This window comes from Poecilia reticulata, linkage group LG20 (genome assembly GCF_000633615.1).
Source record: "Poecilia reticulata strain Guanapo linkage group LG20, Guppy_female_1.0+MT, whole genome shotgun sequence".
In the NCBI taxonomy this organism is placed as follows: Eukaryota; Metazoa; Chordata; class Actinopteri; order Cyprinodontiformes; family Poeciliidae; genus Poecilia; species Poecilia reticulata.
Window position 1 is genome coordinate 3,125,802 of NC_024350.1, and position 15,073 is coordinate 3,140,874.

The 15,073-nt window shown below is 42.0% G+C and overlaps 1 protein-coding gene across 1 annotated transcript in view; it reads right to left on the reverse strand.

Moving 5' to 3' along the window:
* ahrra (aryl-hydrocarbon receptor repressor a) overlaps nucleotides 1-15,073 on the reverse strand; it is a 71,387-nt gene that overhangs the window by 8,578 nt on the left and 47,736 nt on the right. Inside the window, exons 4-5 of the mRNA XM_008438321.2 lie at nucleotides 7,658-7,776; nucleotides 2,648-2,737 (exon numbers count right to left, since the gene is read on the reverse strand). Coding sequence (XP_008436543.1) covers nucleotides 2,648-2,737; nucleotides 7,658-7,776 — 209 coding nt within the window. The remainder of the gene's footprint in view (nucleotides 1-2,647; nucleotides 2,738-7,657; nucleotides 7,777-15,073) is intronic.

Consider the following 15,073-nt stretch of genomic DNA (forward strand, 5'->3'; position numbering starts at 1 on the left):
CACACACACACACACACACACACACACACACACACACACACACACAGCCCCAGCCGGGGCTCCATCCCGCTTTCATCAGGCCTCTCCCCTCTCTCTTTTCCAGCAATAACTTTTGCTTTCTGTCATTCCCTGACAGATTCCTCGCAGTAACGTTCAACCTTCTCCTCTTCCCTTCTCTCCCTCGACCCCCGCCCTCTCAAGAATTTCCATGGCAGTGGCACGCGAGGGTTTTTGATCGCCTGCCTCTGAAAACACAATCTGTTCCCACCGTCTTCACAAAGCACTTGGCCCTGCGGACTGCGGTTCCCTACTGGCGTTCAGGCACACAGACGGATCGAGTGACTATTGTTTTTGTCTCGTAAAGAAACATGCAAAGAGGGAAAGAAAGAGGGGGAAAAAAGAAGAAGGGGAGAGTAAGTGATGTTTTAACTGACCTTCAAAGGCTAATTGCTCCTGCGACAAATTGGATCAAAGACCAGTGAATGTTTTCTGCCTCTCTCTGGGGCTTTTGTTGTGGTGCCAGTCAGTGGAGCCTTCTCTTTTCTTTGTTTTTTCTGTGGTATATTAATAAGTATCCTCTCACTACAGTTATGGGCCCAAACTGGTGCAACATGTTTGTCTGAGGCCTTGTCAAGGAAAGTATGTGCGTTTGTGTGTGTGTGTGTGTGTGTGTGTTTGGAAGGGTGGGAGTGTCTCATTTTCAAGTCCTAAATGTGGGGAAATAGAACCTTTTGATCACCAACAAATACTCATGAATGTGGTTTGCGTGTTGCGGTGTTTCGGCTCTCTGTCATGTCCTTGCGTGTCAATACCTTGTCTCTTTCAATTGAACACGCATTTTTGCATTTCTCTAATGAAAAAATACCCATGTGGAACGGCTACATCAGGGCCGGTGAACTGTCACACCACCGCGACTGCACCGCCAAAACAAAGAGCCGCTTGTATGTGACGGGAGTTTGACAATTTAATTTGTATTTTAATGTTCAATACGCAGTCCATCTGCATGGCAGGTTGCAGAATGTCCTGTCAGCCGTCACAGCTTGTAAAGATTTAAAGACAAAATCTTTGGAAATGATCTTTAATTGTTTTATCTAAAACGAGACCAGCAGTTATTCCTTCTGCTTCTAACATGATTTATTACAGTTTGTAATGTTAGCTGTAGCATTTGCCATTATTTACATTTAACACAGACTTAAGCAAAATGTAAATTAAACATTGAAACGCAAAATTTAAAGTGCGTTTTGAGAGAAAAAATATGTTTTCATTCAGCTTTTAATGGAGTAATGACATAAATAAATATGAATAATTGGTTGGGCGAACGCTGAACTCCTGTGTGAAAACTGGTACAAAACTGAAGATTTGATGTTTTAATTCTCTCTAAACTACAAAACCGCCACCTCAATAAATTACAGTAATGTCATAAATCCTTTTTTTTTTTGACAAAAATTGATTTATGTACAAATATCATTTTTGGCAAAAAAAAAAAAAAAAAAAAAAAAGACTTATTCCATTATTTTAAGAAGGTTATTTTTGAGCTCACTTTAGTTTCGCTGCACAAGCTGCGCCTGGCAGTGGAATCTGAACTCTAATTCAAGAACTGGTTAAAAAGATTCTCAGAATTTCATTTTGTCCTGAAATGTGTGTGAAAACAATGCAGCGTTGTCTTTTATGGGAGCACTTTACATTTAGCGCTACTGTTCGGACAGCTTTACGCCTCCGCAAGATGGAAAATTTGGATAACCAAATAGCATAATGCAACAACCAAATGATAAAACTGTTGATAAGAACGTGTGAGCTAAGATATTCAGAGCATCCAGTCAGAATCCAGTGCTCGACTCTATTTCTGACCCGTTAGTCCTTGTATAAATACATAAATAATTCTGAACTGTCCTTTTTCACAATTTAATCCTGAGTACAAATACTCAATTATTATTGGCACAAAGGATCATGACACTTCCTAAATTTAATATCAGTTTTTTACGCTGTTCTCTCAAAGGTTGTCGTTCCATAATGAACCCTGCACAAATTCAAACCGACACATAGATAAAGTGAGGCAGAGTGTCTCAGACCACAGTGGTTTACATGTCGACTGCCTGCGGACAAAAGAGAGATTTCAACACTGAAAAGCGATTTGTTTATCGTTTTAGAGGAGGGTGGTGGCGTTAGCATGACGGAATAGGATAGCTAGTGTTGACACCAGAAAGGGAGAATGCTAAATTGTGGGGTGATTCACGCGGAGGCATTCAAAGAGTGTTGGGGTGGAAGAAAGGCCTTCTGGTACATACTGACGGTGAAAACACACCAGAACATTTCTGCATGGTTGATTTTCATTTGTTTTATCAAAAATTGTGTTCAGTCGGTGTTCTTTTTATTATAAAACTCTCTGTTACCTCAATGTTTTTTTTCTTTCCATATTCCCATAAAACACATAATCCCAAGCCAATGGTAGTTCTTTACATTATTAGCATTGAGCACTTAATCCTTTCCCACACACCTGGCAGCTTCGTTATTTTGAATATGGATTTGTTTAATCTCAATTTCCACAACCTACGTGTGACGAAAACCTCGGCCACTGTTCATATGTTTCTAATTTGAAACATATGATTTATGTATTATGTGTATATAAGTATGAAGACTTTCAACTCACCTGATGGAAACCCAAGTAGTCCACAATGGTTGAGGAAGCATAAAAAACCATGCCATCACTGCTCACCACCAAGGCAAAGCCTGTTAGAGACTACACACACACACACACACACGCACGCGCACGCACGCACACGCACACACACGCACGCACGCACGCACGCACACACACACACAGAAATTGTAATTCATGCAGTAAATAATCATAAGAGCAATAAGTACATTTATTTCTCTATTCATTTATTGTGACCTAAAGGAACTAAAGTACAAAATGTTTCTTTGAAGCTAGATGCTAAATGTAGCACAAATTCATTAGACATTTTCTTTTCATGAATGTATGAAAGTCTTCATAAGAGTCAGTAAAAATGGAACAAAGGTACAGAGTACCAGATGTGCCAAAACATAATAAATGACAAGTAATTAATCATGCTGGCCATGGAAAAGAAATCTGCAATCATCTAGATACATCAATAATAATAATAAATCCTTTGTTGTTCTTAGAATAAAAGAACAATGTTCATTTTACTCAACCATATACCTACAAAAAGTAAAATCAGAGAAACTGATCATTTTAAGTGGTCTCTTAATTTTATAACATCATATTTTACATAATTATTGGCACTGTAGGACATCCATACAATACAATGACAATAACAGTGAAAAGTAAACACAGAAGGTCAGGTTGAAGAGTAGGCAAAAGAAACCCATGTTGTTTCTGAAGTTGTTTTTCTTTGGGGAAAATAAAGTCGTCTCTGTTGGCATCTAGGCGTGCTGTACTAGTAAAGTGATTATCGACGTGGCTGAAACAGACACAAAGCCTTTCACCTTAAAACTAAAGTGATCGTTTTGGTCTTGTGAAACAAATAAATAAATGCGAGTAAGTCTCCAAAAGCAAAACACATTTCTTTTCTGCTGTTGTTGAAAGTTCATCTTTGTTTGGCTTGTTTGAGCAGCCAGATGAAAGCTGATCAAATAGGAACGCTGCACATAAACAATGTGGCGGCTTCAGTCAAACGTGCGGATGGAGAGGGAAGCAAAAGGTACGAGGAAAAACCCAAACAGAAGAGGGGAAAAAAGAAGTTACAGGAAGGATATGTGGAAGGGGTCCTCTCATCTGTGCAGCTTGGATTGCGTGACAACAGCAGGACCGGCTGACTTGCGTGACTGCTGCTGCCAGAGTCTGTCACCTCTGTTTTACAGCGAGAATATGCAGGACTTTTCGGATCTGTGTGTGTGTGTGTGTGGGTGTGTGTGTGTGTGTGTGTGTTGGGAGGGAAAGGAGGGAGGTATTTTACATGCAGTACATCCTCATGGTCACTAAATTCACACTCACTCCCACAGTTTCCTCCCCCTTTCACAAACACCTTACAGTGATCTGATAACCATCCACAGGGGACGCCATTCCACTGCACACACTCCGTCACAACTCGGCCTGTGAACTCACTGAACTGATCGCTCCCCTTACGCGCCGTAGAGCTCGTGATGCACTGAGAGGCGAACAGTGAAAGCCGTAACCTAGAATAATGTCCGGACTGCGGCTTCGCAATTTAAGAAGATCGTCTCCGGAAGCGGGATGAGCGCGACGAGAGAGAGGCGCCGGGCGGTGGGAGGATGGGAGATAGGTGCTCGGTCGCGTTGATGCAGACGATGTTTGACAAGTTCAACTGCTGGCACATGTCCCCCCGCTGACCCCAAACACACACACACCCCCACACACACGCACACACACAGAGAGGCACCTACTGCACTGGCAGCCGCTCAAAACACACGACTGTGAACATTTTTGGAAGAACGAATAAATACTGAATGTAGCTTAACATATTTAAGATTCCTAATTTCAAGGGATTTGGAACGCTCGTAATATCATCCAGAAACAGAACGCCAGAGCCAGATTTAATAAGTGTGCATGAAAACAGTGACTTCAATCGTGATCCGATGCGCCTGTGGCGGAAATGTAAATATTTCTGGCGTTTGTGGGATAAAAAAAACGCAGCTCCGCAGGTGAAAACGTTCCGATATTTCAGTCAGAATAACTTTTTAAATGATTAAAACGACGAGTTTTTCTGCCGAAGCTCATCTCTGTGATTGTTCATTCAAACAATAGACGTGAGCATATGCTGAATATATAGAGGAAAGCCATGTTGTTTTCATGAAGTCCTACAGGGGCCAAAAAGAGGTCAGCTTTTTTTTCATGTCGGTCTCATGCAAGTTTATGTACTCAGTGATGCACTTTTTTCCCTTGTGTCCTCCAAGTCACTGAAATCCTGCAATAAATGCAGCAATAAAACCCTGAAGGGCTCTGGTAGTTTTATTTTTCTGGAACAAACAGGATCTTTTAACCTGAAACGGCGTATTTGGGCAATAAAAGATAATACACATTTTTTCTACTGATTACTTCAATTAGCTTTACAAAAAGGTAATTGTGATACATTTCTACTAGCGAATTTATCACAGATGAGCGCAACGCAGTCGTTCCCGTGTTTGAGCACAATACGTGGAGATTCCCTGGTTTGAGGGACACAGAATCGCGTTTGCATCGTGTTTTACATAAAACACAAATGCCAAGAACGACTAACTATGTTCCACTTGCCCACAGTTATGTGAAAACTGCAGAGCTGCAGAAGTAAGAAAAAAAAAACCTACTGTACTAACACTGGCAACGCTACACAGAGTGCCGTTTTTATATGTTTTTCTCATCATTTCCCTCAGTTTCTTGGATCCTGAAGCTTTTAGGTAGTGGAAACACCTGTTGCTGTCCTGCGACACAAAATATTTGCAACTACAGACAGCCCCCAAGAGAAACTAAAAACTTTAACTTCCAACATCTTAAAAGTTGTGGCGCCACGTAGAGAAAAATGTCCAGTTTCCCCTCGTGTTTGCTTTGTCTGCTACGTCATGCAGCAAACGGCAAACAGCTTTTATCGTTTTCTTTCTACAGTGACTTTCTTCCCGCTTGTTTTCCATAAAAGTCAGCTTCGTACTGGTTGCCCTGTCAAGTAGGAATGGGCGATATAGACCTAGGATTTTATCACAATATTTTGTGGTGCTATTAATGATAGAATAACAATGACTTCTTTTGTAAGGTAGCTTTATGGCACAGCGTTCGTAGCACTGACATTCCTGCCTGAAACAGGCTTCTTCAGGAAGTCATTTACCTTAAAGAAGCTTGATTTATATCACTAAACTGAACACAGTAACGGTAATTGATCATATTTTCCAATTTTTTGGTATTTATTGACTCTCTTGTGAAACAAGCACCGGAGAAAGTCAAATAATTTTAGTGTAAATAACAGTTTGAAAAAAATTAAAAATTGATGGAGACAACAAGAAATCAAAATTCTTATCATGATAATAAATTGTTCACAATAAATGATAAAAAAAAAAAAAGACAACAAACTGTAGAGTTCAGATTGAGCCACACATCCCAGAAGATTTGCACTTGACTCACTCTGCGGTTACAACAAGCGAAAAAATGGAGTCGGGAAAAGCAAAAAAATAAAGGGAAGAAGCTACACCATTTACTTAAACGGCAGACTAATCTAAACTAACAAAGTCTTTCACCTTGATCTCTTCTGCTCCCAAAGTTATCTCAGGCCTCTTGGCTGCTGCCTTTGGGCTGCAGCGTTGCCACACTCTTCCCTGTTTCAAGCGACAGCCAGAGCTCTGTGAGGTGTTTAGAGCTTGGAGTATTGCTTTATAACCTAACCCAGCTTTAAACATCTCCACATTTGTCCGTCTGACCTGCCTGCTGTTTTTCTCGGTCTTCATGACGCTGTTTGTTCGCTAATGTTCTCCAACAAACCTTTGTGGCCTTCCCATCTGGATTTAGACTGAGATTAAATTACACACAGGTGGCCTCTATTTACTAATCAAATGACTTTTAAAGGCAAATTTCAGATTTTTCCACTTCACGGTTTTGCACATATTTGTTAGCTTGTCACTTAAAAAAAAAGAGATGAATAAGCGGAAAGGATTTGAATACTTTCTCTATGATGTACACTCGTACAGAATCCAGTTGCCAGAAACTTTGGTAAATAAGGAACTTCACCACATTTTTGTTTTTCTGTAGAGTTTTCAAGTTCTGTAATAGATTGCCATCTAGCCTAAAAGAGGGGGGAAAAAATGTGTCTGATCTGGTTGTTTGGACTCCACTGCGTAAAAACCCGGTACACAGTCTTGCCATAGGGCTTCGGTCCAAGCTGAGGCACGCAACAGTAGATGGAACATCATTACGGTCAATCTAGTCTTTTGTTAACCGTTCCTGTGAGAAACCTAACACATTAACAGGGGACGGGGCTCTGAATCCCTGCCTGCTGGAAAATGACCAACGTCATAATTTGCAGCCTCACTGAGAGCCAGCGGGTCATGGAGAGTGTAATAATGATCTGATGTGTTTGCAGTTCCCATGCAGCGTGCTCCTGATCTGTTTCACCAGCAACAAGCGGTGCAGTGTGTTATCTATCAGCCTGTCCGTGTGTCTTCCCTAATGTATGTTTGCGTTAAAGTCCTGGTGTGTCCCATTTTGTCGTCAAACGCAATTTCCTTTGACCGTCAAGAGACAGACTCTGAGTCTGCGCATCTTTCCTGCTCACTTTCACACTCCGTGAGAGCATCAAGACGGGGAGATGCGCTTCACGCAGACTCTCACGCACCTCGCCGGCTGCTTGTGAGAATTCCCACTGCCCTCCATCGGCTCCAACGCAGCCACGTCGCCCCCCGTGTGTCACGCAACGCCGCGGCTCCACGAGGGAGGTCATGCCGCAGGGCAACTCACTCAGACAAATCTTCTTACAGGCACGTGCGTGAACTGCAGGGCGAGTTCACCGACGGTGCCATCCACAAGGGGGGAAGGAAAGAAAAATGCAACGGCACGACATGACGGAGCATTTTGTCGCCCAAAACGAGCCCAACCGTGGCGCTTGTATGCCGAAAACACTTTCTGTTTAAGCGATCAGAAGCAGACGTCACTCACACAGGACACACACACACACACATGGGTCATATGGTTTCTTACTTCCAGGAGGAGGCTGCTTTCATTGATGGTGGTGCCCAGAGGAAGGCTATCTTTCCTGGGTTCAGGGTTAGAGGATGCTGGGGTGGTGACGTGCTTCCTGGAGGGTTTGTCTTGACTCGCTGCAGAAAGAAAACACGTAAATACATCAGCACATGTGACGGAGACTGAAATCAATTACTTCAAAAGAGACTCAACAATGAGATCATTGCTTTTGTTTTTTTTTGGTCGGTCGGTCGACGTCGGTCAAGCAGGAGCAGATGTTGTTTTAAGCCCCACACTGGCCGGCGCCGAAAAAATTCAAAAAATGACTGACTGACAATGATGTTTCTGTTTACAAAGGCGCTGTTGTGAATGATTAAAGGGAGAGCAAGAGCATTTCTCAGACATCTGGCAGAGTCATTACTTGTATCAGACTCCCTTTTGGACGGTATAAATGCTAGTTACCACACCAGGCCAGTCTGTTGGGTCAGTTTAAAAGCAGGGAAACAGTTTGAGGGTTTGTCTAACTTTGTAGGGTTCCTTAAGCACAAAAAAAGCACATCCAACAATCACAGAAAGTTTGGGGCAAACTGAGATGCCAGACTGATGTATTTGTGCTGCTCAAACTGCAAAGCTAACCTCAGATCCTTAGTAGTTGAAGTAAATACTGTATGATTCAGCCTGAAAGTGATCATTAATAGTGGATCCAATACAGTACAAACAAGACTTCTTAAAGTTTGAGCAATTTGAGTGACTTCTTATAAATTTAAGACTATTTAGAAAATACGAACATTTACAGATGTAAATTTACAGAACTAAAACTACAACCTGCTTCTGGTTACTTTTTTCTATAAAATATCACAACACTCTCATTATCCTCAACCTCACAGATATTTTCTCTCTTAAAGTAAAGCCTGCACAAGACAGTGCCTTATAAAAGTCTTTATGCTCAATGATCTTCTTCAAATGTTACGTCAAAGATCCATCATCTGAAGTTGGAAAGAGGGTTACACAGCAAGCCAACCAAAGACTTTGCCGTCCGACATAACTGACTTGAAACGCTGGGCAAAGAGAGCGTTACTCTGAGAAGCCTGTGGTGGCGCCGCACCAAGAACAACTGAAGTAAATGACATGAAAACCTCTGAAGAAGACACTGATCACAACACAAAACAAAACATAAACACAGAGTGTCGTCAGTTTTTAGCAGTTGTAGGATTTCTCGTTTTCTTTGGTAAAAGATGACGAGCCATTTCTTGTGCCAGCGTTAGACACGCACCTTTGGTTTGGTTGTATTTACCCATAATGCCCTGTGCTATAGTTTCGTTTCCTGCTTTGGGAGCGGCCTCCGATCCGCTTAGCATTCACTGTGAACCACGAAAGAGTTTACGTCAGCCGAACTGGGACTTAGGTTTATTGGCGGACCAGAGTTTGCTGTTTTGGTTCGCACCAGAGTTCAACTGCACATTCACACAAACAGGACTTTCTAGAAAATGAATTAGTTTTATTAAAGCGGACTAAACAGGGCTGGTGTGGGTTCACCCTTAAAACGGCTTGAAAACTGATGGTGACAGGTGAGTCTGAGGTATTTAAAAAAAAAAAAGAGCAAAAATGTCAAGTCTCAAAGCTGGTAGAAACATACTCTGAAAGCCTTAGAGCTTCAAATGCAGCAAAATGTGTTTTTCTTGACTCAACGGGACTTAATACAAAACACATGCCAGACTTTGTGAAAGATTTTTTTCTTTCCTCTTTCATTTTCCTTCCATCTCAAAGTTTTGTGCCGCTTTGTGTCGATCCGTCACACGAATTCCCAATTTGCGGTTGGTAACGTCAAACGATGTGATAACATTCAAGGGGGTATGAACGCTTTTTGCGAGGCACCTGCTCTCCAGAGTTTGGTTTACTGAACTGTCACATGCTCTCCCATCACTGCATGTTTAGAGGCATGTTTGCGTGTCTGTCCTGTGGCTGTTCGGTCGGTGGGGCATGTGGCTCCCTCCGACAGATCAGCCCTTTGCTCCATCACTCGTTGTAGCAAGCGCAGATTAGTCACGCAACTCACATCCCCACATACCTCCATCTACATTATGAAAACCATTATGATCTCCACGCCAATATGTCCTCTAATGTTTCCACCAACCCCTCCCGACGCCACCGCCCCCAACGTACAACCTCATTACGGCTTCAGTTCATCACCCTTGACCTTCTACTGTGTTCATCCCTCCCCCCTTCAAACTCTACTTCATCGCTCCATTCTCTCCACTCTATCTTTGCTCAGCTTTGTATAAAGGGTGATCAACCAATTTTGGTGCAAACAGAGATTTGTGCATCCATACGTTTTGTTTGGACTCTTTTTCTTTTCTCCACCACAAGTAATCGTTTCTTTCTTAAGCTGAAACGCAGCTCATGAAACGCACCGATAGCCTGAAAGCCGGTGCTTGTGCTAATTGCTTTGTCATCACCTCGACTAAGTGAGAACACATACAAACAAACAGCTGCAGACAGCCGTCCCACAGAAAAATTTTTCTGTTCAATCACCAGAATATCATCCAACCAGTGGAAACCATTGCGGAGGGGAAATGAGTCTAATGACCGTCTTTATTTCCCCCCTTTTCAACGCCTCATATATTTTTGTTTTCCCTCTTATGGCGGCTCTTGGAGAGGATGCTACGTCAGGAAAGACAAACACTCGGGATGATTAATTATCGGCACCGGCACTTCCCCTGCCAACAATGCGGGCTTTATTCCTCGCCCGCTAACGTCTTCGGCTTTGCTTTTCTTCGCCTGGAACTTTCTCCTTCTCTGGTCCGAAAAGGAAAACAGAGTGGGTAATGGTGAGGCGTTTATGGGCGCTGTGTGAGGACTGGGTGTTAGGTAAAAAAAAAAAAAGTGACAAGTACAGGGATTTGGAAGCTGCCAAAAGGGTGAGGCTTGAAGTGTTTGGTTCCTTCGGTCGGCCAGAGCCGTCTTTCCACTGAGCCTACTGAATATCATGACCACCGTCCAATTATTAGGTTACGCTTTGACTTCATTTTTACAGTAATGCCAACAAAAGACCGCTCAGAGAGAACTTTGGGTGGGGAGTTATCAAGCATTTTGCTTGTCTGATCTGAATTAAAAACTGGGTTGAAATATCTTAGGTGTAAAGTGAAAAGATATTTTACCCTCTTATAGGGTTGGGGTTGTCTTTTAAACTCATCAAAATCAAATCATAATATCAGACAAAGACTCTTCACCATACATTTTTGCCTTTGCGAAACCAATTATTGTCTGAAAACTACTTTTAGTTTCCTATAGCGTCTGATTTTCAGGTCAGTTTGATGACATGAAACATGCAAGTATGACAAAAAGTAAAAGAAAAAAGGGCAAGAAACCCATGAGTATGCATGAACTTTTTTCACAGAAGAGGGAAAAAAAAAAAAGTCTTCTTTATCAGCTCCAGACGCGCCACTACGGTTTGAGAACCTCCTGCTCTCTGCCAGTGAGCCGGCGCTCCTAACGAGCTGTTTGCTCCTGAAGCCTCCAGGGGGAGAGGTGAGCGCGGGCCGCAGTGCCAACAGATGAGCAGAGAGCACAGTGTGGTGGTTGCTTTTGCCTGTTTTCAACATCCCCTCTTTTAAAGCCACTTCCTCCTGTAAAACCAAGAGTAGCTGAAAAAGACAATAACGCAGAGAAACGCAGCTGACAGAAAAACGAGAAGGCACTTAGATGATTTTACGGTGCGAATTAAAGAGACAAAAGAGAGGGAAATAATTTTCTCAAAATTGCCAACGTCAAAAAAAAAAAAAAGTTGTTGAGAGCAAGTGCAAGTGATACTATTATTATGGTGAATAATAATAAAGTTATAAAGGTTCTTGACTTTAAAGTTGGATTTTTTATTATTATTGTGAAGCACTGCACTGTTTTATGAGTGAAAAATGCAACATGATTAAGATTTACAACTTTTTTTTCTGATCAATTTCCAGAATTTACTTGACTCGTGACACCTGTTGATGGTGCTGGCTACTTCAAATTTGTCTTTTTTGGCTGCACAGCTGCAGTTTATCATTTCATCACTATTTCCTTCTGATTTCAGTAACATAGCACAGCTAAACATTGCAGTTCTACATACAATCTATGCTATTTTGCTGATCTGGGAAAAATTGTGAATTCTCAGTTCTGATGCATTTAATAAAAAGGTTTCAAATAAACATTTTTCATTGACACGACCTGCAGGTTACCGATCAGAGAACCAAACCGAGGGAAAACCGGCCAAATCCGAAGTTAAACAGCAGCCGGTTTCACGGCGCAGTGGAGGCTCCCTGTTCACTTTGACTCATGTTTTCTATTAATTCTCCCCTCCTCGTCTTGTAAAACGACAGTAATTGAAGCAGCATGGATGCCATCTTTTGGCTGTGTGTACATTTTCCGGAGAAATGTTTTCGTCCTGAACACGCATGACGCCGTGCGGCACAGCAGTTCCTCCTCTCCTACAATACTACAACATGTAATAGCGTGCGTGTAAAGACTACTGTGTGTGTGTGCGTGTGTGTGTGCGTGTGTGTGTGTGTGTGTGTGTTGATTTGACTGGCTTGGTGCCACCTTCTTTGCCTAGTCCCGCCTCTTCCCTCACCACTCTTCTCTCTGTGTACGTCTCTCTCTCTCTCTGCAGGCACAGGAAATCCACAGTGGAGAGAGCAATACTCTGAGAGAGAGAAAAAAAGAGAGAGAGAGAGAGGAGCTGGCTGATCAAGGGCTGCTTGTCACGCGAGCGAGCCGTCTGTCAATCTACCCCCCCCTTCCTCCTGACAGGCTGCTGGAAGGTGGCCAAGGCCTTGCGTGCAAGCCGGCAAGCCACATTAACCCATAAAGAATTTCATAATAGCAACAGCTGTTAAATATTGATGACTTCTGGCAAGTTCTCAATGGTCGATCCGCAAGGAAAGGTTAAGCCTCGCGCTAGTAATTCGAGCTTGTGCTTCACTATGCCACAGATCAAATGTCCGGATGTTGGCCGGTCCAAATCAGACCATTACTGCCTTCTTGTTTCACAAATAAGAGGTTTTTTTAAATTGTGCTCTTTTCTTGAGAGAAACACTCAGACACTTCCACTGGTTTTTCTCTGCTGCAGTTGCAGCTGACTCAATCCTCAATCAGCCTATATACCAGTATTAATACCGAGTTGTATTTTTCTAATCTTTCCCATATTGTTCCGGATGAGAATGTTTCGTTTCCCCCTTGTGACATGGTTACACGTCAAGGGATGAAACGATTTAGAGACATTCCCCCCCTGGTCTGTTGACAAAACATCATCCACGAACAGTACTTTTTTTTTTTTTTTTTGGCCAGCAATTACAAATATGCATCTTTCAGAGTAGATTATGATGCGAGTGAGTGATGTTTGCTGGGATGAAGGGGGGTTAAAGTGCACATGTGGACCTGAGAGGGAAAGCCTAATCTCTGAGGCGAGTTGGAGGGAAAAAAAAAATCTAAATAGAAAATTTGATTCCTGAACACAACAACAACAAAGGCTTTTGTTGTGCGCTGAGATGCCGAAGCAGAAAGGAAGTGATATTATGACAGCACAAATGGGATCACGCAGAACAAAAAGTGGAGATGTAAACTCTATTGTTTCCACTTCTCTGTTTTAGTTGGCAGGCCTCTGTTGTTCTACACGACTAATATGCCGACTAACTCGAGGCCTCGGGCAAAACAGACTTGCATGGCAGCTTCTCCACTCTGCTACTGTATGCGGTTTGATTGCACGGCCCGTCGTTGCGAAAGTTTTACACCGATTCGATTTAGAAAGCCACCTCGCCGCTTCTACGAAAAGCACCGCCGGCGCGACAGATAATTTTTTTTGGGGGGTTGGGGGTTATTTTTTATACTGTCTAAACACTCCTTATGTTTGCCTTGTCGAGCCTTAGCAAAACAAACCGCAGCGCAGACCCAATGTGGTGCAATACTTACACAGACAATTAGAAAAACTAACTCAACGCTAATGGCTGGAGGCCCTTCGCTGACACACTAGGAGTCGCATCCAAGGCTCGGGTTTGCGTGACGCGAGCCAATTAGGCAAGAAACGAATTTTTATTTGCCAGAACCCGGGAAAGAGAGAGAGAGAGAGAGATCCTTCTAAAACGAGGCACAAACAAGTTTGCGAGTCTGTCGCTCGAGACGTGAGCGCGTTCCACCAGTTACGACCTCGACCGCGAACAGTGTGTCCTGCAAGGCCGGACTCAGGATACGGCGTCCCTCGTGACTCACGGTGATGAGAGCGACAATCCTGTCTGTGGGTGGAAAGGCAACGGATTCACACAAACTGCATGTAGAGAGAGAAAGAGAGGAAAAAAGGGGCACACTAAAAAACACAAAGAGGTTGTATAGTTTGAGTTCAGTGGAAACTTTGTTGCGCAATTTCTGGTGCATTTAAGTTTCTCTCTTTTTCTCTTTTGCTTCTTTTATTTGGAACATACCCGTTTTAATATTCTTCTGTAAGTTTTTTGAAAAATGTGATATCACCGCTTGATTTTAGGTGGTTTCCTGCTGGCAATCTTTGAATTTAATAAAATTAGATGCGGATAGAATTTGCAATAGTTTTTTTTTTTTTTTTTTCATTTTGGAGAGGAAGGAAGGGATATGAGATGTAGACAGGCCAAAAACTATGATAGAAAAACCAACTTATGTCAACCAGACATGCAAATTAACATCACCATGGTTTCAGGTTTCAGCTTTTAATACAAATAAACTACAATCATTCATGTTTTTTTTCCCTTTGTACTCTATTTTTATAAGAAATTTTAGTGCTAGGAAACGCAAGTAATTCTATAAATAGCATTCCTTTGAATCCCTGTTTAGGTCTGTAAGGTTGTGACTTCTTGTTCTCTCAAAAAGACTGAATTGCTTCATAAAAGTAGCATTCAAGCAAATCCAGCTGGCCAAAGCAAAACGCGGCATTTCTACAACTACACTCACACAAGCTAAGCTTTTACAAGCAGTCTGGAAGCTATTAGACCTTAATTACAATAAAGTCTTCGTTAAAACTATAAAGTTCATGTGATGTTACAATGGAGCAATTTTACTAAAATAAATACAAAAAATACGCATGTGCATCTGTTTCAATACGCTATAAATGCATGTTCTGAATATGATACGTGAAAAATGGCTGAAAAAAATGATGAAGAGGAACAAGAATGTTAGTAAGTTAATTTAACTGAGGCCCTGCTTCAAACATCTCCTTCAACCTTCATTAAACCAGTTGAACTCGTTTGCTCCCCATTCTGTATTAGTTTATTTTGATACATTTTCAAATGGATAACAATGAAAAGGTTCAAAATACACAATGATTTAATTTGATTTGTGCCACCCCGTAAGAAAGCCGCCAATGGAACAGATTGTTTAAAAGTTGCAACATCATCGTCTGACAAAGTTCTGCAGTAGTAAATGTTCCTCTTGTTAGAT